This window comes from Haliotis rubra, unplaced genomic scaffold, assembly GCF_003918875.1.
Source record: "Haliotis rubra isolate DU_JTF1 unplaced genomic scaffold, ASM391887v1 Scf119, whole genome shotgun sequence".
Classification (NCBI taxonomy): Eukaryota; Metazoa; Mollusca; class Gastropoda; order Lepetellida; family Haliotidae; genus Haliotis; species Haliotis rubra.
In genome coordinates, this window is record NW_025765103.1 from 62,711 (window position 1) to 85,173 (window position 22,463).

Below are 22,463 nucleotides of genomic sequence, written 5' to 3' on the forward strand. Positions count from 1 at the left end.
AAAAATGCGAAATTTCTCAGTTCAATATCGTGTATGGCCGCCCCGGCATTCACCACTTCCAAACACCGTCTCCTCATCGACTGCCTGATGCTTGTGAACACGTGGTTGGGGATTTTGCGCCATTGCTCTTGCAAGGCAGCGTCAAGTTCCTGCAAATTCTGAGGTTGGTTCCAAAGACCACGAAGCCTTCTCCCAAGCGCATTCCAAACATGCTCTATTGGATTAAGGTCAGGGGACCTCGATGGCCAGTCCATGACGTTGATTCCAGCGTTTTGAAGGAAATTTCGTGTCAACATCGCGGTATGCGGCCGAGCATTATCATGCTGGAACTGTAGACCTGGGCCATGAGTTGCCATGAAAGAAACGAGTTCAGGGGTGAGCACCTGGTCGCGTTAAGCAGCAGCTGTGAGGTTTCCACGGATGACCAGAAGTCGGGAACGGTTGTTCCTACAGAAAGCACCCCACACCATGCAACTTCCGCCCCTGAATCTGTCGACTTCCTGTACACAACATTGGGCATACCGTCCACGACGTTGTCTCCAGACTCTATGCCTGCCGTCCGCGAATCTGAGGGTAAACCTGGATTCATCGCTAAAGACGACTCGATTCCAGTCTCTCTGGGTCCATCGGAGGTGACGTTGGGCCCACAGCAGAGGTTGACGTTGATGAAACGGCGTCAATATTGGCCCATGATATGGACGTCGAGAATGGAGATTGGCAGCCCGCAAACGATTTTGAATGGTCTGTGAGGACAGTCGACGTCTAAACATCTCAGCCCTGGTTCGTGTAGCCGGCAGAAATCTGTAACGTAGGTGACGTAGGACGATTTGACGGTCTTCTGCTCGTGACGTCACACGTGGACGACCCGACCTTGGGCGATCAGAAGTGGTGCCAGTTTGTTGTAGACGACCTCGCAAGTCATACACAGTACGACGGCTGCATCCCATTGCTCTTGCGACGTCAATAACTTATCTTCCCGCTTGCAAGTTGCCAACGGCACGTTCACGTTGCACATTTGACAATCGTGGCATGTAATGTACAGTTAGAACTGTGGTTTAAAAGTGTTTTTTTTCAATTCTTGAGGCCAATGCAAACACGTGTTTATGAAGAAAACTTCGATGCGAAGATCACGTGATCGACTGCACGTGCAAAACCTGATTTGGCACTAACATCATTTGCACGACGAATGGATGGGTTTGAGTGGGTTTTGCTAACGTTTTTCTAGAGTCGAAAGATAGGGATCCCATTTCGGATGCACAGATGTATCATCCAAAAAAAATTATTCCTTATTTTTCAAATTACATTTTGTGAAGTTTCTTTTTTGACTCAATATAGTTCCCTATCGACAGCTGTGCATTCATTTCGATTATTTGAGGTTCCGCTGAATTTGGTCTGTGTTATGGTAGCTGTGGGGGTGGAATTGGAGTGAAAAGGATTGATGAGGGTAAGCGGTCATTATTTTGTATACTACTGATTAAAATAGGTTATGACTGATTAAATAATTATTTACAAGGTTCACTAAATATTCTATCACTGCAAGTAAATAAATGGATGTGTGCAAGTATTGATTTATTTCTAGACTGTTCTCCATGAGTATGGCTGTTGAGATCACACTCTTTTATTACTGACAGGTTGTCATTATTTTCCTTAACTTTGAGCAAGACCGGGGTATATCTCCATGTTGTAATCACGTTCATTGCCAATGCACATATCGTTCTGCATGAAGTCTGTGAACCGTATGTTTAAGTACAATGTATTTACGTGTTTATGTGTCATGTAATATTGTGTTTTTCAGGGTGTATTCCATATCCATATCCATATCCACACACAGTAGGAACTAGATATTCTTTGATTGTCTTTGGTTTACAGCTCGACCGTTTTCCCAACAGATCATGCTGATAAAACATAAGGAGCCTGTCAAGAAGAGGTGGGTGAAAAGAGGAAGTAGCCGTTCTTGGCTTGTCTTGACCCAGCCCTTCCGAAAAACCCCGTCGCCATACAGTTTATTTGGCGAATCCCATACTCTTCACTGTCTGACTACGATAAACAGCTTAACAATATAAGTTATAATATAGTCATATTATTTGATTATAGAAAGAGGGTAATATTTACAATTAATTATGGGATATATGCATGGCTAATTGTAGTCTTACCTCTTTTTCAGTTTTTGTTGGGAATAAGTACTGTCCCATTCTCACTGAGATCACGTCGCATACAGATTGTTTCAGATTGTTTAAAGAACTATTACAATCTCGTCAAATTAGATTCACTTTTTAGTGTACATCGTAACATTATACTCACGACAACAGTCACTCCTGCTTGTCACGGCAACCTCAAACACCTCAGAATAAGCTTCAAGATCGACTTGCCACCAGGGATGATAGTCTCCTTCGGTCACAGCAAAGCAACTGCCAGATCCCCAATCAGTGTTTGGGAGACCGTCTGTTGCAACTCTAGGCAGGGGCCCAATCACAGAGCTCGCTGTTGCTGGCTTGCCTCTGGCTAGGTTAATCGTTTCTTTGTAGGAACTGCCTGAAATGAGGTGAAGTGAGGTGAGATGAGGTTTAACTCACTTTAGTGAGTGAGTGAGTGAGTTTAGTTTTACACCGCACTTAGCAATATTCCAGCTTTATGGCGGTGGTCTGTAAATAATCGGATGTGGACCAGACAATCCAGGGACCAACAGCATAAACATCAATCTACACAATTGGGATACCATGACATGTGTCAACCCAGTCGGCGAGCCTGACCACCTGATCCCGTTAGTTGCCTCTTACGACAAGCATTGGGGGTACTGAACATCAATTCTAACCCACATCTTCACAGGTTTTAACTCTCTTTAACGTACAATACAATAGAATTTAAAACATATTCATTGAAGCATTTTATCATCAAGGTCTTTTTATCATCATGTCTGTAAAACCGAACCATGGGCAATCTGCAAACCAAGTGCAAGTGACACATAAAGTCCTTGGAAAGTACCAATATATGCCCTGTTTTTGTTCATTTCAATAGTTACAATAATCGATGAAAATTGTCAGTAACAGTAAGTTGCTTCCCAGTTCCAAGATTTGAGGCTTTTGTTGTGTCATGAGGCAGTGGCTATGGTATAACTTGATTAGCAAAGAAACAATTGAAAAGTTTACTATAAATTGTTTATCTATAATACTTATCCGCAGATTACTCTGTGTCTAATGTATAAAAACCATGATGACGCATTACACAAGGAGGCCTTGAGAATGCACCAACTCACGATATGCTATACTCCAATACTTGTATGGGTTGCTTCTCGTGTATTAACTCCTTGGCTTACAAGACACAAAGACTCTAGGGAGTGGGCATTCCCGAATGGATGTGGTTTCAAGACAAAAGGACGCAGTTTGGCAAGTAGACCCCACCTCTCCGCGATTTATCAGAAGACCCCAGTGAATTAAAGTCTAAGACATTAATCTGGACAGCCCCTGCTTCTAAACCATCCCACTCAATCACACGCTGGACGGCGGTAAAAGGGAAGATGGCCTGGTGCTCAACTTGTTTAATGTTCAGTACCAATCAATCATCATAACTTCATGATCATGACTGAGATGTTAGGAAAACTTGAAGAAGTAGCCTTTCCAAGCCTTCGAGTACAAGCTTGTGTACCCGCATGGCACGGTTGTAGTGTTTTCCTGAGACAACTTTTGCAACAGAGCTGCTTACACATATTCCAGACTCTATGAATATTTCAGAAAATCTACTCCCTTCCATTCTCTTTCCTAGAGCTCCGAAAATAGCACAAACGGTATGAAAGACTCCAAGGCGTACTATAACATTCTCAAAACATCTATTTTGCCAGACTAATGACAGAGCTTTCTTTGCAACTGCAATATCAAAGGTAACAATAGTGTAGCTTTGATTAAGTTGATCGCTTGCTTCTTCAGATATTTCCAAGAGATGTTGAACTATTGCATTGTCAGTGACTGGAGCATTAACTGGTGTCATGTAATCCACAACTGATTGCTTCTTGTCGACCTTCTGGCTCACACTTGACAACCATCCCGTCCACCCTGGAACTTCTCCTGGCTTATGAATTCTGCCAGTAGCCAGAGAATATCGGATATCACTGCATCTGAATGACTAGCAGGATCATCTGTTCTTGTTCTCTGGATGTAAAAGTCTGGCCCAGGCTTTCCTTTCCAGTAACAAGGCACAAGTTCTCTTTCGATAGGGTTCACAGATCTAGATTTCTGTATGATGTTACCATGAGCGGTGTGTGTTGTCCCTCTTCCCGAAGGTGTTTCTTCATTGAGATCAAAGTTATCCCAACAAAAGTGAATCACTTCTGTTTGTCCTGGAACAGCTGTAGCTGGGAGAATAGAGTTGCTAGCTGTGATCTTGTTGCAAATGGATGTTTCCACTTCAAGATTTTGACAATAAGACTGACAATGTCCAAACCGATTAAGAAGAGTCAAAATCTCTGCACTGCCAGTCCAGTGTCTGATTGTCATTGCAAGAAGCAAATGCTTTGGTAATGTCCACTTGCCATGGGTTGAAGCAAAGCACAGATCCTGGCTCAATGAGTTAACAAGTCGCTTTGTTTTGGTGCTGGTTGAAGAATAGGCTTTACCAGATAGTACGTGAGCCACCAAATCAAACAGAAGTCGGCGGAATCAGGCTGAAGTCCTAGAGAATGATCCCTGAGATCTTTAGCTGATGGTGGCCATGGAAGAGAAGTACAACTCTTGTGAGCTTCTAAGATCAATCGTCTCAAAATTACTGCAGACTCAACAACTCTTCCGTCATCAGATGCAGTTGCCTCGAAGGCAACTTCAACGGTATTTCCTTTAAAAAGACTTTCAGAATAGATAAGATCGCTATGGTGATTAGGCTGCCAAAAGCTTATTTTACTTCCAAAATGTCTTTGAATTTTATCCTTGAGTTTGTATGTATTGTACCCTTCATTATGCACCTGAGAACTGTGAGTAAGAATGTAGTTCAGGTATTTTTCTTTCAGCATAGTCATCGGTTCAATTTTACCCTTTTGGATTATGTTTTCTTCAATATAGGAGCAGAGATAGCTAAACGCTGTTTTATGAGCATCCAATATGCAGTTGTAATCATCTTGGGTGCTTCTGTTGTGTCTCTCAGCAGCTTCTGCGCGTGTGTAGCTGCGTCTGCATACATTGTGAAAGTGCGCCTCTTTGGCAACAAGATCTGATCCCAAGATATCACAGAGAAGCGAGTCATCCTGTTTTCATTCAGCAGCTTCTACTATCGATTTTTGCAGCAGTTTCGGTTACACACTTAACAAGTGGCTGGATAACGTTTTTGAACTTCAGTTTAGATTTTCTGCAAAAGATGCATTTGTCCTCAGGAAATAACACACCCGCAAATGTATCTGATCGTCTTCTCTTTGGTTGAGGTTCATTTGACTTGCTGTAGAGGCTGGAAGTGTTGGATCATCATTTAAGATGGTTGATATTCGCGAAGTTTTGATAACACCATCTGTGGTATCCATGATTTTTTTGCATTGAGAGTCTTTGGTATGAGAGCACAAATATCATCTAGTCGGATAGTTGGATCAGTCTGTGACTGTCTAAACAGTACTGTATCTTATCTTTCTTGAACTTATATCAGTCAGTTGTCTCACGGAGGTTTCTTCAGTATGCTTGTGATGAATTATGCATTTCAGTGTCTCAGTACTCCAATGTACCTCACTTGATGCAAAATACCTGTCGTTCATTTGAAGGTTTCAAGGGATATGTTAATAAAAGTTGTCATGAGGAAAAAAGTATCTTGCAGAAAAGTTTGGCAAGATTTAATTTTGAAAATTTGTACTTTTTTAAAAAATCACCTGTTGTGGGTGTTGTATTATCATTATAAGTGCATATGATTTTCACAGAGGAGTGTATGTTGCAGTTCTTGAGCACAAGTTAAATTAAATGGAACTTTTTATTATCAACAAAGTTCATTACATGTTATGTTCAATTAGAAATTATTGTATATCATACTTCTTAGTTGATTTGTTTTATCCAGATAATAAAAGAACTAAAAATACTCACCAGATTAACTGAAAAAGCAGCATACATGAGTTGAGAAAAATGTCGTCTATTATCAGGGAGATATGTTTATTGCTGTAAAGGGATACAACTCTCGTAGTGTTTCCATACAACTTATGTTAGATCCTTTGTTCAGTGCTAGTCCTCAGATGAATATTTTAAATGGAATTTTAAGAAATTGTTTTACATTGCTTATTGTTATTATTTTCTTTAACACAGTGTAACAGACATTGTATTTAACTGTAATATAAGTCAATTTTGATCATTTTAGAGCTATTGAAGCAAGAATACATTCTTAAAACAATTGCCAACTAGAATGTGTAGAAAAACAGCTTTAAGATTTTATGTTTCCCTTAGACGCAATGCATTTTTCCAAGTTAAAGTCTTCTTGTGCCTCTAATTATTGAAGCTTAAATATTTTATTGCTCCCGATAGAGAACAGTTATTAGAATGTATTTTTTTGAATGTATTTTTTTGAAAATAAGTAAAAACTCACTTTTCCAAATATTTAACCACTGACCCCGATGTGTGTGTGTGTTGCACGGTGGGGAAAATTCCCCGCACCCAGGCTACAAAATTTGAATGTACGTATGATAAGCTTTCAGAAAAATATAGTCTTCAAAATTCCCCTATATCAGTCAACTATATCAGTCCATGGACTATCTGAGGATGACCGAGAGGTCCCGAGTCAGTGGCCAGAATTTCTTAGACTGGTCAGCTAGTTTAAACAAGTATAATAAAGACTGGTGTTCAGGGACAGTAGGGACTTTAACACCAAAGGCTGTGTCTATTACAGTACTGCTGGCTGTCAGATATGTAGACAACGTGGAACCATTCAATTTCCTGGAAGTATGTAAGTGCTGTTACTCGGCAACTATCTGAGGTCATGCTGTGATAGGGAAAGTGAAGTCATTCGTCTTGCAAGAAGCCTCCATTTGTCATCGTAGAGGGCCTGTGTACAGGAACCATTAGCTGTGGTAATAGCCGTAGCCACCTGCTTCTAGTAACCCTTAGTGATCAAGGATTAATGCAGATGCGCCATAAGTGTAGATGGAGCGTCTGTGGAGACCAATGTAGCTGATCTGAGTGAGATGGGATCACTACGTCAGCGCAGTTTTGGATTTGTATCTGTGAGTTCTAGTAGGTCGACAAACCAACTTCTGGACAATCACTAAGGCACGACAAAAAGCAGTGTGAAATCCTGTGTCGATCGTAGTTTGAGTAGAACTCGTGGAAGTAGCATACAGAATAGCGGTTCAAGATCACTTTTGACAAAAGCCATTGTAAAGCTTTATTTCATAAATAAAGCTTTTATCAGGTGCTAATTTTTTTCCGCTATTGTATATACCACTTTTAAAATCCCCCAGCCAACTTCCTGGTCACTATGACCGCGAGCCAACACTCCCTGGTGGCCCTTAAATTTTATCCTGAGTAGGCGCTTACGTACGTTTATGTAGTCCTTTTTCTTCTCGTAGATAAGCTGGTGCCGGACTACGTTTGCCCCGTGGGCTTTACATAGGCAGTAGTGGCATTTCACTCCGATACCGATACCGCACACGGAGCATGTGTAGTTCACGAAACCATTTCTGATGCTCCTCATATGAACAGCAGTACCCCTCAGTCCTACATCTCCTACCACAGGTCTCGGTTTTCCTCATAAGCATGTACTGACACCAATACGGAGCTGGTCTCATCTTTGGTATACTCATATGGGTACCTAGTTTAATTGTTTTGCGATTAACACAGTCGCTGCTAGGCACAGCACGACGAAGGCCAGTTCCCGGTCCTTTTGCCCCTGGGAGTACTGAGACAGTGTGGGTTTACCGAGGGGTCCGAGCGTTTTCCCCTCAGACATTATGTATATGATATAAAAACATATATTTATGACATGATATGTGGGTTGACCTCTAATTGTGGGGGAGGGATACCCTCCCTGGGTGGTTGTTTATTATATAACCATGAGATAGCCACGGCAGCAGTTGCACCTGCAATCAACAGGAGTGGAGCCCGGCTCCACGTGTTACTCTTATGTTGGTTTGACCACCTTTTTCTACCGGCGGCGACTCTCTTAGGGTTCTTCTGCCTGGTGACTGTAGGGTTCACCTCCAGTTGGGGTTCCCCCCAACGTTGGGGTCTGCTCTGAAGGGGTCACCTACATGGGGGTCACCTCCAGTTGGGGTGGGGTCTCCTCCATTTGGGGACTCATTTCTTGGGCAGCATCCATCTTGTATACTATTATTATTATTTTTTCCCCTCCTTAAATTGGCAACGCTTTGCTGTGATAATGCAGCTGACAGAGCTCAAGGCATGTTCTATGAACGGGTCTTCCTCGAGGTCCTCCCACAGGTAAAGTCGGCTTTCCGGGGGAATGGGAAGTAAGTTCGACGCTATGCCGGTGTAGTTGCTGTCATCTCAGCCCCAAGCCTGGACTTGTATCTCACGTACGTAGATAAGGCTGGAGAAGTTACCTCCCTTCCCTAAACAGTGACCCATTTAGAGATTGTATACGCCTGAGTATACACCTGAGCATAACAATGTCTACTGTCCTGGATCTACGGTTCGTGTGGACTGAACACGCTATAGGTGACTACCTGAGGGGCTGGCGGATGAATGTAGACCAAACAGACATCGACGATGTCAAACCCCTGATCGTTGGCAAAGTCAACAAGGAACTGACCGACCTGGGGAGCCTCAAATTCCAGATCACAGTGAAAATGTGGCTCGATAAACAGCAGGCGGACGGCAGCACAGAGTACGTTAAGCCTTACTTCAGGGGTAAACAAGAAGTCGCGACTCAACCCGAGACTGTAGACGAGTCCATCGACACCTCGCTTCAGCCACTACGAGAATACCTGGAACGCTACACACACAGGGGTTCCGGGTGGGCTGTGGACAAAATCGATAAGGTCTACCTGGACATAGCTAACTACATGCCTTTCAGAGGTTGAACGTACCTGGACTTACCCCCCTACTACAAGAAAAAACATGCCATGGTCAACGTCAAGAACAGAGGCGACGATTGCATGAGGTTAGCAATCAAATCTGCCTTGTTAATTCTAACAGACCTTCGAGCTATCCCGAAGACGACGGACTCAACTGGGACGGCATAGACGAACCCACCCCTATATCTAAGGTCACCAAAATCGAGAAACAGAACACCCACATAGCCATCAATGTCTTCGGGCATGAAGGTAACAAAACGATCGTGCACAGGATCAGCCCGGTGACTGAGGGACGCAAGACGATCACTATATTCATGATCCAGCGAGGTGACAAGTAACACCACGTGTGGATAACACACTTCAGCAGGCTGTTGCACGACCAATCAAAATACGAAGGGAAAAAACACTTCTGTGAACGATGCCTACATGGCTTCACCCAGGCCGACCTGCTGGAATCACACCGAGAGGATTGCCTAGGCGTGGGGCAGACGGCCATACGAATCGACATGCCCAAGGAAGGCGACAACACCCTAAAATTCGACAACCACAAGAACCAGATGCCCGTACCTTACATCATCTATGCCGACTTCAAAGCCCTCGTCAAACACGTTGACACCATAGGTCCTGCTGTCGTCTCTCGACAGTCTGGTCAAGGCCAACGATACCTTCCACATCACCCATCGATACACCGACGCCAAGACTAGACCCCTGCTGATGAGGAAGGGTGTGTACCCCTATGAGTACATGGATAGCTGGGCCAAGTTCGACGAGACCCGACTGCCTCCCATCGGCCGATTTTACAGCAACCTGACCGACTCGTCAATCACCCAGGACGATTACGACCACGCCCATAACGTGTGGGAGAATCTGGGCTGTAGGAACCTGGGTGATTACCACGACCTGTACTTGAGAACGGACGTACTCCTGCTGGCCGACGTGTTCGAGACGTTCAGGAGGATGTGCTTCAAGCAGTATCAACTCGATCCTGCATTGTACTACACCAGCCCCGGTCTCTCTTGGGATGCCTTGCTGAAAAAGACCGAAGTCATACTAGAACTTCTCACCGATTACAACATGCACCTGTTCATCGAGAAAGGCTTACGAGGTGGGATTTCCATGGTCTCCAAACGCTACGCGAAAGCCAACAACGAGTACATGAAGGGCTACGACCCTAGCAAGCCCACCAATCATCTCGTCTACCTTGATGCCAACAACCTGTACGGCTGGGCTATGAGCCAGTATCTACTTACCGGGGGGTTCGAGTGGGTGTCTAAGATAGACGTCATGAGCATACCACCGGATTCGGGAACTGTTACATACTCGAAGTGGAGTATCCAGCAGCATTGCAAGCTGCACACAACGGCTACCCCCTGGCTCCGGAACGGTTAATGGTCAATCGAGACTGGATGTCCGACTACCAACGGAACTTGCTGAGGGGGTAATAAATCGGCCAACTTTGAAAAACTCGTACCCAACTTCATGACCAAAACCAAGTACATCGTTCACTATCGCAACCTGCAGCTGTACCTGTCGCTGGGTATGAGGCTGACTAAAATTCATACGGTGCCAAGTTCGACCAAAGCCCCGGGATGGAGCCTCACATCAGAATGAACACGGACCTGCGAAAGCTGGCCACCAGTGACTTCGAGAAGAACCTCTACAAGCTCATGAACAACTCGGCGAAAACGCGTGACCGTGAAGCTAGTCCGGTTGAAAGAGGAAGACAAGCTCAGGAAACTGATAGCCAGCCCGGCATTTAACTGGAGCAAGATATTCATTGACGATCTGGTGGCCCTGCACATGAGGAAAAGCCACATCAAATTCAACCGGCCTGTTTATGTGAGGATGAGCATCCTCGACCTCTCCAAGCACCTGATGTACGACTTTTACTTCAACGAGCTCATGAAACAGTACGGCGACAGGTGTGAACTGCTTTACACGGACACAGACTCCCTGCTGATGGAGATTCGAACCGAGGATGTGTATGAGGACATGAAGAAACACGTGCACCTGTACGACACCAGCGACTACCCCAAGGACCACCCCATGCACAGCCAAGTCAACAAAAAGGTCCTCGGCAAGATGAAAGACGAGTGTGCTGGCACGCCGATCGCCGAGTACATAGGCTTGAGGCCCAAGATGTACTCTATCCTGAAATCCGACAACGGCGAGATCCGAAAGGCGAAGGGGGTCAAGAAATACGGGGTGAAACCACACATCAAACATGCCAGGTTCAACGAAGCCCTGTTCAGGACCCGCACCTTCAAGCATCGGATGAATATGCTTAGAAGCGACGGGCACAGGATATACGGACTGAAGCTAAACAAGACGTCCCTGTCGCCGATGGACACGAAGCGTTGGATAGCCATCGACGGGATCAACACGTACGCGTACGGACATGAGAAAATTGAACCAAAAACATAGACGTATATATACGATGTCACAACGCCTTGAGACCATTTACTACAGCCCGCGTGGGTACTGGAAAGGGGCTAGTGCCATAAACAAGCTTGCCAAAATGGCGAGAGTATCACCGCACGAGGCCAAAGTGTGGCTGGAAAAACAAGCTCTGTGGCAGATCTACCTACTGGCACCAGGCTACGTACCTAGAAGAAAGTTCGGTGTGTCGATGCCCAATTGCGTCCACCAGGCCGACCTCCTGTTTCTACCCCACGACAGGAGGTACAAGTACGCCCTAACCGTCGTTGACGTGGCCAGCCACTACAAAGAAGCCGAGCCTTTAACCGCGAAAGATTTGGCCCAAGTAGCCAGCGGATTCGAGCGCATATACAAGCGTAGTCTGCTGACATGGCCCACAGAGCTGCAAGTCGACCCCCGATGGGAGTTCATGGGTGCCGTGTCACAACTGCTAGCCAAGCACGGAGATCAGGTCAGGCGCAGTGCAGCCAGCGCTCATTGAAGTCAATCGGACTTTGGCTGAGCGCTTTTTTGGGCACTAGTATGCGAGAGAGATTGTCAACCCAGAAAAACGATCGACGGAATGGGTAGCGCGGCTACCTCAAGTGGTGTCGGCTATCAATCACGAAACCACTCGCCTCACGGACAAGAAACCGGTCGACGCTATCAAACTGAAATCAGTGACGGCCGAACCGGCTGCACCATTGCGCGGGAAGGAGAAACAGATACCCGACCGGGTCCTCGTGAGGTACCTCTACCAGCCAGGGGAACACGAAGGAGACACTCGAAAACGAGCCACCGACCCGACGTGGTCGGTCAAGACTTACAGCATAGATAAAGTGGACATCAAAGCCGACGAGCCAAACTTGTACTATTTGAAAGACAGGCCGCCGAAAGGTTTCGTCAGGGAGGAGTTGCTGATCATACCTCACAGCACCATGTTGCCACCCAAGAAATAAAGCATTGCTAAGCATTGGTAAGCATTGCTCAGTATTGTTAACCACCTGGTAAGCCACGGGTTGGTCGGTTTTCACCACGAACTTAGCATGCTTAGTTTCGGCTAGATGCTTCTTCACCCGTTCCCGTTCTAGTTTGCTGGGAATCACGTCGTTCTTTCTCAAGCACTTCTCGAATGTAAAGTAGGGCACATGATAATGTTGTTATCGAACACATCCTGGTAGTACCCCTCCAGCATATCCAGCATGAAAACGATCTTCGCGCAGCACGTCTGCCTGCACATTATGGGTCTATGAGGGTCGCGGGGTAGATCAATAGATTGCCTGCACGAATCTCCCATTGTCTATATTAAGCTGCGCATCCATAATCACGTACAGACATAATTTCAACTTGCCTGCAGGTTGAGCCTTCTTGGCGATCTGGATGGTTATCCCCTCACTGTCGTTGTCGATGTGGCGCCCGCTGCCATGTAGCCTGTCGTCTTCCGTTGACCGCAAGTCCAACCACAGCGTGTATTTGGTGGTCAGGTATTCCCCGGTATTCTCCCTGCACGGAGGATAGATCCAGTTCTTTGGCGACTGGTGGGTGCCGGCTGCTGGTGTGCCCTCATACCATGACTGAACAGCTGGTTGGGCATGCCCTCGATGGTCACTACCACTTTCCTGATCTCGGGGTTGAAAAACTTTTCGCTGTCCCTTCGGAATGGCTCGTAATCCTCCACGGGGACTATCAGGACGCACCAGCACGTTCAGGTTGATGTTCCATACCGTGTCGCTCTTGTCCCATACTACCGTTCTATGTCGAAGGACCCAGTTGTACAAGATGGCCACCTTCCCCGAGTACTGTTTTCGAACCTGCCTGGCCAGCTCCGGGCTAGTGACCATGTCGAACTCCAGAGAGATGTTGTCGATGGTGGAACTGGCCTCATCGCCATTCGGCGTACGTACGACTTTGCTGTAGTCGTTGAACGTGTGCTCATAACGACAGTCAACTAATACTACGACGCGTCAGGCCATTGGGACGAGACTATTCCACGTTTACCATCGACAATAATGGCACGCTGCGATTGAGGGCTCACCCGGGGATCGATCTCATGAACGCGCGCACGAGAAACCCGCTGGCCTTGGCTATGCTTGCCAGTCGCCATGGTGAGCAACTGATCCGCGGTGAGCTTAACCTCATAGATTATCTGTCTAAGCTTCCACCGAATGTCGTCCAAGATCTGCAAGCTACCAGGGCCGAACTCAGCGATGACGGGGGCGTGCTCCAACGTGCCATTGAAACCTGTTGGACACGTATCAGAACAAACCCTTACCTGGGTTCGAATTTACCGTTCGGGAACTGGAACTGCGAGGGCTTGACAAGGCCATGCAAACCATTCGTGGGTCACTCGTGGACAACACGGCCAAACTGGATGCGATCGACGCCCACATAGACCAGAAAGAACCAAACTCGGCGAAGCGGAGGACGAGTTCAGCCGACATCGGATCACGGAATGAATACGCAGCCTGGAAGAGGAAAGGTCGACCCGACTGGAAGCGGCGTCCTCCTTCCGAGAACAGCTTCGATCCCAGATCAGCTGCGTGCGGGAAACCATCGACCGAGTCCTCTACCAGGACACAACGTTGGCCGACAGGATCCGAATTTTGTTCCGAGAGCAAGCGATCACCATAGCAAGCGTTCTGACGGCATTGGGCTTCATCATATCGACCCTGGTGGTATCGTTGACAGGGGGGTGGAGGGGGTACACCGCCACACCCAACCCCATCAGGTGGCGACGTCAGAGACTGGGTGAGAAGACACCTGAAATCTCTCGGGGAGGCTAAACTCACAACTAAACTCGCAGGTAAGGCCACTGAAGCCCTGCCCGGCATCCTGGGCAGCATCGTCTCATGGTTATTTAACACTCTCTTGAAAACTGTCACGTGGCTTGGCCAAAACCTGTGGGCGTTCATCGTCGCCGTGGCCGGGCTGGTGTACGAAGCCACTAGGAATTTTTAACCAGATGAGACCCAAGCCGACCACAACCCCCCCAACCACCAGCGCTGTTTTACGATCTAGGTTCGTCGTAAGCAGTCTGTTTACCGAGGATGTCGGAACGCGTTTGTGCCTGCACACCCGCCAGCGTCAACACGTACGTTCCAATCGAGTCGTTCAAGCATTCGGTGCCGGCACGAATGAACCCTCTCAACGTGTCGAGCATGAACTTTTTCCAGTGATCAGCGGGTCCCTGCTCGAACCTCCAAACGCTGTAATCCTTGCTGTCGTCGAAAGCCATGAGATCATCGTTCCACTCGTTCGTCATGACGTAAGTATTCGCATACGTTTTACCACCCCATTCTTTCAACTTCTTGCTAGCTTCCACGAGGGGCATGTTGTAAACGATGGGGATACCCAACCCATGGTTCAGACCCTGCAATCGCCAATCCGTCTTCGGGTCTATTTCGAATTCGTTGCAAACGCATTCGTAGGCCCGTCGTTGGTACTGGTTGTTTACTGCGTCTCACGCCTTGTCCTGTGGGAGCGGGGCGCTGATTTTTTTGAGGATACGCCTGACCTGGTAATACACGTGGAACGTGAACACAGACCTACTCAACGCATCACGCCAAGTGTCGGTCAACGCCAAGTCGCACCCAGTCGTTGCGCACCAGACGGCGAAGTTGAGTTGATTCTGCCAGAACTGCATAGGGCTGTTGAACCAAGCATGGACTGCCTTGATGTTCACCACCGAAAGCCTATACTTTTCAAACACATCGATGAACTGGGCTCCGAAATACAACCCAGCCACATCGACCACGATCTTCATGTGTGCGAAATCAGAGGCACTTACGTTGTTGCTCTTGGGGTAGAAGTGCATGTTGAAATATTATATAATGTATGATATACTTCTCGATATGTACGTGACGCTCCAGGGAATACCGAGCGGTGAGGCCGTTCAGCTGCTGCACGCAATTGATAACACGTCTGGACAACTCAAAGTCTCACTACTACAGTGTGTGCTCGCTCTGCGACAAAGTATTCAAGCCCGTGGGAGCCGAGCTCAAGATGAATGACTCAAACGGCACACTGGTGTTAACCAACAATGGAATAAACACTTTGAGGCTCGGCCGACCATTGGCGAGGATACTGGGGCTGACGCCGGACGAGATAAAACCCACAACCACCATCACGGGTACGAAGTTACCAGACCTAGTCCCGTACCATGAGCAGTGCATTCATCTCGATCAGCTGAGCATGATGGACAACATTCAAGCCGAAGGCCCTTCCACGCTGCTGAGAGCCGTACTGGTGAAAACGGAGAAGTACAACGACGATAGAACAGTCGTTTTCGTCGTGGCAGTAAAAGAGGTTAACGCGGGGTACCACCCCGGAGTTGGCATTATTAATTTTAGATATAGAACATAATCCTGTGAATATAGGATACCTCATCGTGACGCTGCACATACGATAATGACTAGCCCTCAAGGACCCGGAACGGCTATGAGGTTGAAAAAATGCGTCAATGTAGGGATCTCCGACCTCGACCACATACTCTAAACAGACACCTCTGTTGGACAGTCTGGGAGATATGAATCCTTCCACGGAGCAATCCATTCTCAAACATACTCTTTCTGAAGCCAAAAACAAAAGACATCCTGACACGTATAGACATGCCCGAAGTACAAAGTGACACTGAATCTGTCACGGCTGCAGAGCATGGTGGTGATGATGCTGAAGATGAGGAGGAGCAGAACGATATCCATGTTCAAGGTATCTCTGTATCAGTGTCAGAACTAGCCGTTGGGAGAAGATGCAGTTTCATCCCTCGTAGCCCTTAATACATATCTTGAAAATACGTCGTAAAATCAAACGCTTAAATTACGACAAGAAACGCCCAGTTTCCATCTACTTTAAAGGATATGATTACACAATGCCATCATATGTTACGTTAAAGGAGTCGTGAAACTGGGACCCCTTTAACAGAAATCGTTACAAAGCATGTCAATGGATAAGAAATAGCCATACCTTATATAGAAGGTAGAATGACTAGATGAGAGCAGCCAGTGTGAAAAGGTGAACTAAACATTCAAATTATTATACAACGCTTAATTGTGTTTCCCATACGACAATTGACTTATCAAGCTGTTGAAGTATAAACTATCTACCACACCTTGCAGCAGAATGTGACTTTACAGACTATTCGTCCCTGAAAATGTCCGTTTCCATCACCGCTTTATATAACCGTTTTGGTTTTCTAATAAATAGATCATGAGCGATTTCATCGTTTTGTTCTCTGTCCGTTAAGATTGCTTGTGTCGATTTGAATGGTTATTGGACTCATAAATTATGATGAAAAATGTCACAAGTTTTACGTTTTAATAGCGTTTTGATTATTTTATTGTCATCATCATTAAGAAATTTGTGTTTTTAGCAAAAAGAAAATCACTGTTAAAACACCACACATATATTTTGAGATGACCCCCGCAATTGTGAGTTTCACTAAGTCGTCATACAACCGTACTTGATCTATTAATAAGGCATTGGATATATTGGAAATACAAGCAAACTCCTCTTATGGGAATCGTGATTAGGATCCATAGTTTGTGTTGAATATAGTTGAAGAAAGTTTTGTAAACCTGTGTTTTCTTCCCAAACGTCATATATTCATTACTTGTCTCGGGATATAAACCGACATGAACATTCATTCATACTTCACCACTGTTCATTGAAATATATTTAATACCGGTTACATGCATGACAGATAACACATACACAACAAATAAAGGCTCAACAAGTGAAAACCCATGACCTCTTTGATTCAACCACCTTCAAAATTAAAGATGTACAATACACCAACTCTTACCTATAATGTAATACATACGGTAAATGTAGCACTTCACTCGTTAAGCAATAGATTGTATAGATGGTGCAACTTGAACGACTCGGCTTGGCGAGGCCACTAAGGTAAATACCGAACTGTTTAAGTAAGACTGTAAGTAATTATAATTACATGCCTAACCTGAATCAAATCTCCCCTCGTTGTTATTTGTGTAACTGCTGTATTTTGTCCCTTTCCAGTACATTCCGACTCCAGGACATATTAACGTATTTGTGACCTGTGATAAGTCACGTCTCACTTTAATGCTTTTAATCAACATTGTGCTTTTATGAACTTTCAAGTCGCACCCTCCATTGACATTTCGAACATAAAGTTCTCTCTAGTCAACAACGTAGGTCGCACGCTCTGCCAAGCACAGGCTATTTGAAATATGCGGTGCCACAATTCTACCTCACAGAGCGCGCTGAATTTAAACTCGCCAGACAGCTTCCTGACTGTATATTTATTACATTTTACTTTTGTTTTCGTCTCTTGAAAGGTTTTCTTTTAAGAATGCATTCAAACACACACATTTCTGAAATCATTCCTGACTTGTGACGTCCTGTCTATGTCGTACCTTACTGTGACCATGTGACTTGGATAAGCCAATCAACATCTGATCCGACTGATCCCTCTGATCCCCGCAAAGCAGGTCCTGCTACCACCTTACATACTACCCAGGTCCGATCTGAGAACCCAATGTGTTTAAGTCAACTACGTGCTTTCCGACATCACTCCTATCAACACTGGCGCCCCACAAGGTTATGTCCTCTCCCCGGTATTGTTCATACTGAACACCAACGATTGCCAGAGCCCCGAGGATAACTGTTCAACAGTAAAGTTTGCTGATGATACTGCACTAGTCGATCCCCTGACAGACTCTGAAGAAGGTTATTGGTCTGAAGTCAACAAATTCACAACATGGTGTACCAGAAACTTCCTTCAGCTCAACACTAGAAAAACCAAAGAAATGATCATTGACTTTAGGCAAAATTCAAATTGTGCCCCTCTGCAAATTCATGGTGAAACTATAGAGACTGTCACGGATTACAAGTATCTCGAAACTATCATAGACTGTAAACTCACTTTCTCTCAAAATGCCGAGGCTATATACAAGAAATGTCAACAACGGATGTTTTTTATGAGAAGGCTCAGGTCTTTGGTAACATTGACAATACCATTTCGAATGTTCTCTATAACTGCTGTATCCAATCTATTTTACTGTTCTCTGTTCAATGTTGGTTCGGTGTCCTTTCTCGCCAAAACAAAAACAAACTACAAAAAGTTGTAACCACCTGTTCAAACATTTGTCGGCATGAATTTTAACCCCCTCTGTCATATGTATGAGAATCGTGTTTTAATGTCTGCTAACAAAATTTTATCAGACCCGTCTCATGATTTACATTCTTGTTTTGAACTTTTACCGTCTGGACATAGATTCCTTGTCTCTCAAGTTCGCACAAAAAGGTCACAAGCATCTTTTATACCTGTTAGCATTAAAATATTAAATGAATGTTAGACTTAGCCACAATTTTAAATGCAATTGTCTACTAGTCTTTTACAGTATACACTGGTTATCCTTCTCATCCTGTTTATTTGTGTGTTTTAAGTTGATCGTGTTTCTGTGCTTAATTTGTTTTAACCATGCTGTATGTCTCACTGTTGTAAAACGAATACCTTGGCGGGCAATAAAGTATTATTATTATTATTATTATTATTATTATTATTATAATATTATGATTTAACAACTGTTGAGCATCTGAGTGGAAGAGCATTCTATGATTCAATGTTTCAGCTGAAAATCTTTGTCATCTTCAATTCTCAGATTTTTGCAGTAATTCATAGTTGCCTCATTGCTTTCGTTATCAGCTTCTAAATTCAATCTTTCATACTGAAATTCACATTTTTCAAATACAAATGTTCATCATCCTCAACCCTTTAAATAACTGTTTCTTGTACGTCCAAAGTTTTGAATATGTCACCACTTGGTCCACTACCGACTAGGACAACAAATCAACCAATCCAAATCCAAATCAACCATAGTTTAACTGTATAACATCTTACACTGCTACATACCTTATAATAATGGCAGTACGTAGATTACTTACATATGCAAATTGCATTCAGTAGCAAGAGTGTCGCCCGAATCTGAAGAAAAGAGTAGCATCAGATTATCATTGAGATTAACTTACATACATTCTGTTTCTGGTCTTTTTATACCAACAGCACACAAACGTCATTGAAGTGAAATGCATACCCCCCTGTAATAAAACCCATAATTGCGACTTGAAACTAAGTAGTAGATATAATGATAGTCCGAGATCAAGTCCAACAAAAGCCTCTGTAAAGCTTTATTTCACAAATAAAGCTTTTGTCAGGCCCTTAGATCTCGCCCCAGTATATCTACTACTTTTGAACCCCAAGTTAACTTCCCGACCACACGTGACACTATTGTGTGGCTATGACCGCGAACTAGCACGTGACACTATGTCGTGTGAAACAGTTTAATGTTTTGCACCCCTAGTTCTATGTACTTTTTTTCTCGTCTTCGCCGATAGCAGACTTACGAGACTTGAGCCGGATTTCTTGTTTCATCTAACGGTACTTGTCTAGTTCAGAGAGGATTGAACGAGATTCCTCCTCTGAGATCTTACTGTCAGTGAGTGCCGTGGAAATACGCTCACTTACCGTGTTCAGCTTTGCTTCGGCCAGAATCCTGATCTCGTCGTGTTTCAATGACTTCCGATGCAGTCTGCGTGACACAAACTTAAACACCAATCCAGCCAACCCTGACACCCCAGCTGTTATTTCAATGCCTAGCACTGCGGGTGCAGCTTTGATGGTGGCCAACAACCCCACACCTACTGCCCCTAACCCCATACTGGTAGCCATAAGGGTGGTATCAACCCCATCAACGACATTGAAAGCTCTATGGTACTTCTTATACAATGCTGCCCGCGTGTCGCGGTCTTGTTCTAGTTGGCGTTTTATGTCACATAACTGTCTCAAGCGGAACCCGTCTACGGTTTCAAGTGGCTTCGGGACTTCCTCTGCGACTGGGTACAGACCCATCCTGTGCATATAATATATACTACAAGATATTTTTTAATTGAGCTCTAGTAAATAGTCGATCAATGTACTTGAAGCTTATAAGGCCTACGCTCTCGTGTAGGTGAATAGGGGAAAGGTCAATAGGTAACTCTTGTTCTATACTAACTATATGGTTGCTTATTAAGGGGGGCAGCAACCCAAGTGAGGGGTCCGAGCTCCGTTGTATGATGATACGACAATGGTGTTCCGTAAATGAAGATGAATGTGGTAATTTTATTTTCACCCCAGATAAAAGGTCCCGTAAGGAAACCCTAAGACCGTTTTTTAAAAAGAATTCTATGATGAATGTGGACCATGGAGGCATAAACCTAGAATATGGTAGGCCAGCGCATATTCCAAATGATAACTGTGCATTCCCGGGTGCATCTAACATGTAGCCCGGACGATTTGGGGTTTGGGAAACTCTTATATTATAAGGGCCCGTGGAATGAAACCTCCCGAGCAAGATACCGCTGTTCTATATTTCGGTGATATCCCTAGTGATAGGTCCACCACTAGGAAAAGAGACGTAAGGTGTGGTGAGGGTCATGTTGATCAACCATTCGGGCTCTATAAAGTCGTCTGCCAGAGGCACACGCATGTACACACCGTCTCTTAAGTGCAGGACGTACGAGGTGCCGTCCTCGCCAGGCAGATCGAATCCCTCCGTGTCTACTAGACCCCCGAGTGTGATGTTGGGTAGATGATCGGCCATTGCCACCCGCCTATACACGTTGTCTTTCAAGCGTAGGACGTACGAGGTGTCTTCCTCGTCGGGCAGATCGAATCCCTCCATGTGTCCTAGATCGTTAAGCGTGGCGTTGGGTCGATGACTAGTCATTGTTATATTACTATCATAAGATAGTTTCCAACTGTTTTTCTGATAATTTCTCAGGGGTGCACTTCACCCCCATGAAGTGTATGTTGTTGGGTAGGAAGATCTTGGTGAGTGATATCGTGGCTTCCACGGTCACGGTGACCCCCTGCAAACTGGTGTGGGAGCCGACAGCCACCCGCACGTAAACAGTGCAAACCTGATACTGGTACCATTTCACCCACTGGGGTTTGATCCCCTTTACGATTTCGACTTCATCCGGCAATGGTTCACCTAGGTAGACTTTGATGGCCAGCGTGGAGTTCGCCGGTAGGCTCGCCAGGATGTTGACCACGCCAGCAAATTCAGACACCAACTGCAATGCCCCGTCTTGCACTCCCGGTTTGCTCGATAGCATGTGGGCTGCCATACTGGCGACTGGGCTGATGATTACACTACATCTCTGTGCCGGGACGTAAGCAACGAGCAGGGTTCTGTTGTTCACGACTTTGTTTAGGTAGTTGTCTTTGTTCTCCGTGAACACGTAGGGGGAGCCAAGCCTAATGTTGAGAAACCAGTCGACTTTAGTGGGCAACAACACCCACTTGTCGTCGTCGTCTGTGAAGACGAGCATATATGGTTTGTTTCGTGCGACGGTCGTGCTATCAACATCTTCTAAGTCGAACAGTTTCTCTCCGAACGATTGGGATACCGCCCATCTATCATCACCGATGCGGACTAGGTCGAACCGAGTGTTGAGGGCCGCTCCTGAGACATCTACTATGTCACCTAGGGTTCTACCGATGGAGGGGACTTCAACGCGTTTGTAAATGTTGTTTTTCAGTTGCAAGGCATACAGTTTACCATCTATTCCGGGGTCGTCGAATCCGCGGGTGTCCCCTAAGTTGGAGATCCCCGCATTGATGCATTTTTTCAACCTCATTCCAGGACCTTGTGCGCTAGTAATTTTATGTGCAGTGTTATACTGAGGTATCCTATATTCACAGGATTATGCTTTATATCTAACACCGATATTATCAGCTCAGGGATGTTGCCCCGAGTTAACCTCTTATACTGCCGCGGTGAAAACAACTCGGTTCTACCGTCGTTGTATTTCTCCGTTTTAACCGGTACGGCTCTCAGTATCGTGGAAGGGTGGCCACCTTGAATGTTGTTCGTTGTGCTCAACTGGCTGAGATGAATGCACAGCTCTCGGTACGGTACTAGGTCGGGTAACTTCGTGCCTGTGACGGTAGTTGGTTTTATCTCATCCGGCGACATCCCGAGTGTCCTCGCCAATGGTCGACCGAGCCTCAAGTGGTTTATTCCGTTGTTGATTAACACCA

At 45.4% G+C, this 22,463-nt stretch overlaps 1 protein-coding gene across 1 annotated transcript in view; it reads right to left on the reverse strand.

The window, feature by feature from the left end:
* LOC124260418 overlaps nucleotides 1–22,463 on the reverse strand; it is a 64,086-nt gene that overhangs the window by 20,013 nt on the left and 21,610 nt on the right. Inside the window, exons 3-4 of the mRNA XM_046694731.1 lie at nucleotides 19,322–19,361; nucleotides 2,302–2,532 (exon numbers count right to left, since the gene is read on the reverse strand). Of these exons, the coding sequence (XP_046550687.1) occupies nucleotides 2,302–2,532; nucleotides 19,322–19,361 (271 nt within the window). The remainder of the gene's footprint in view (nucleotides 1–2,301; nucleotides 2,533–19,321; nucleotides 19,362–22,463) is intronic.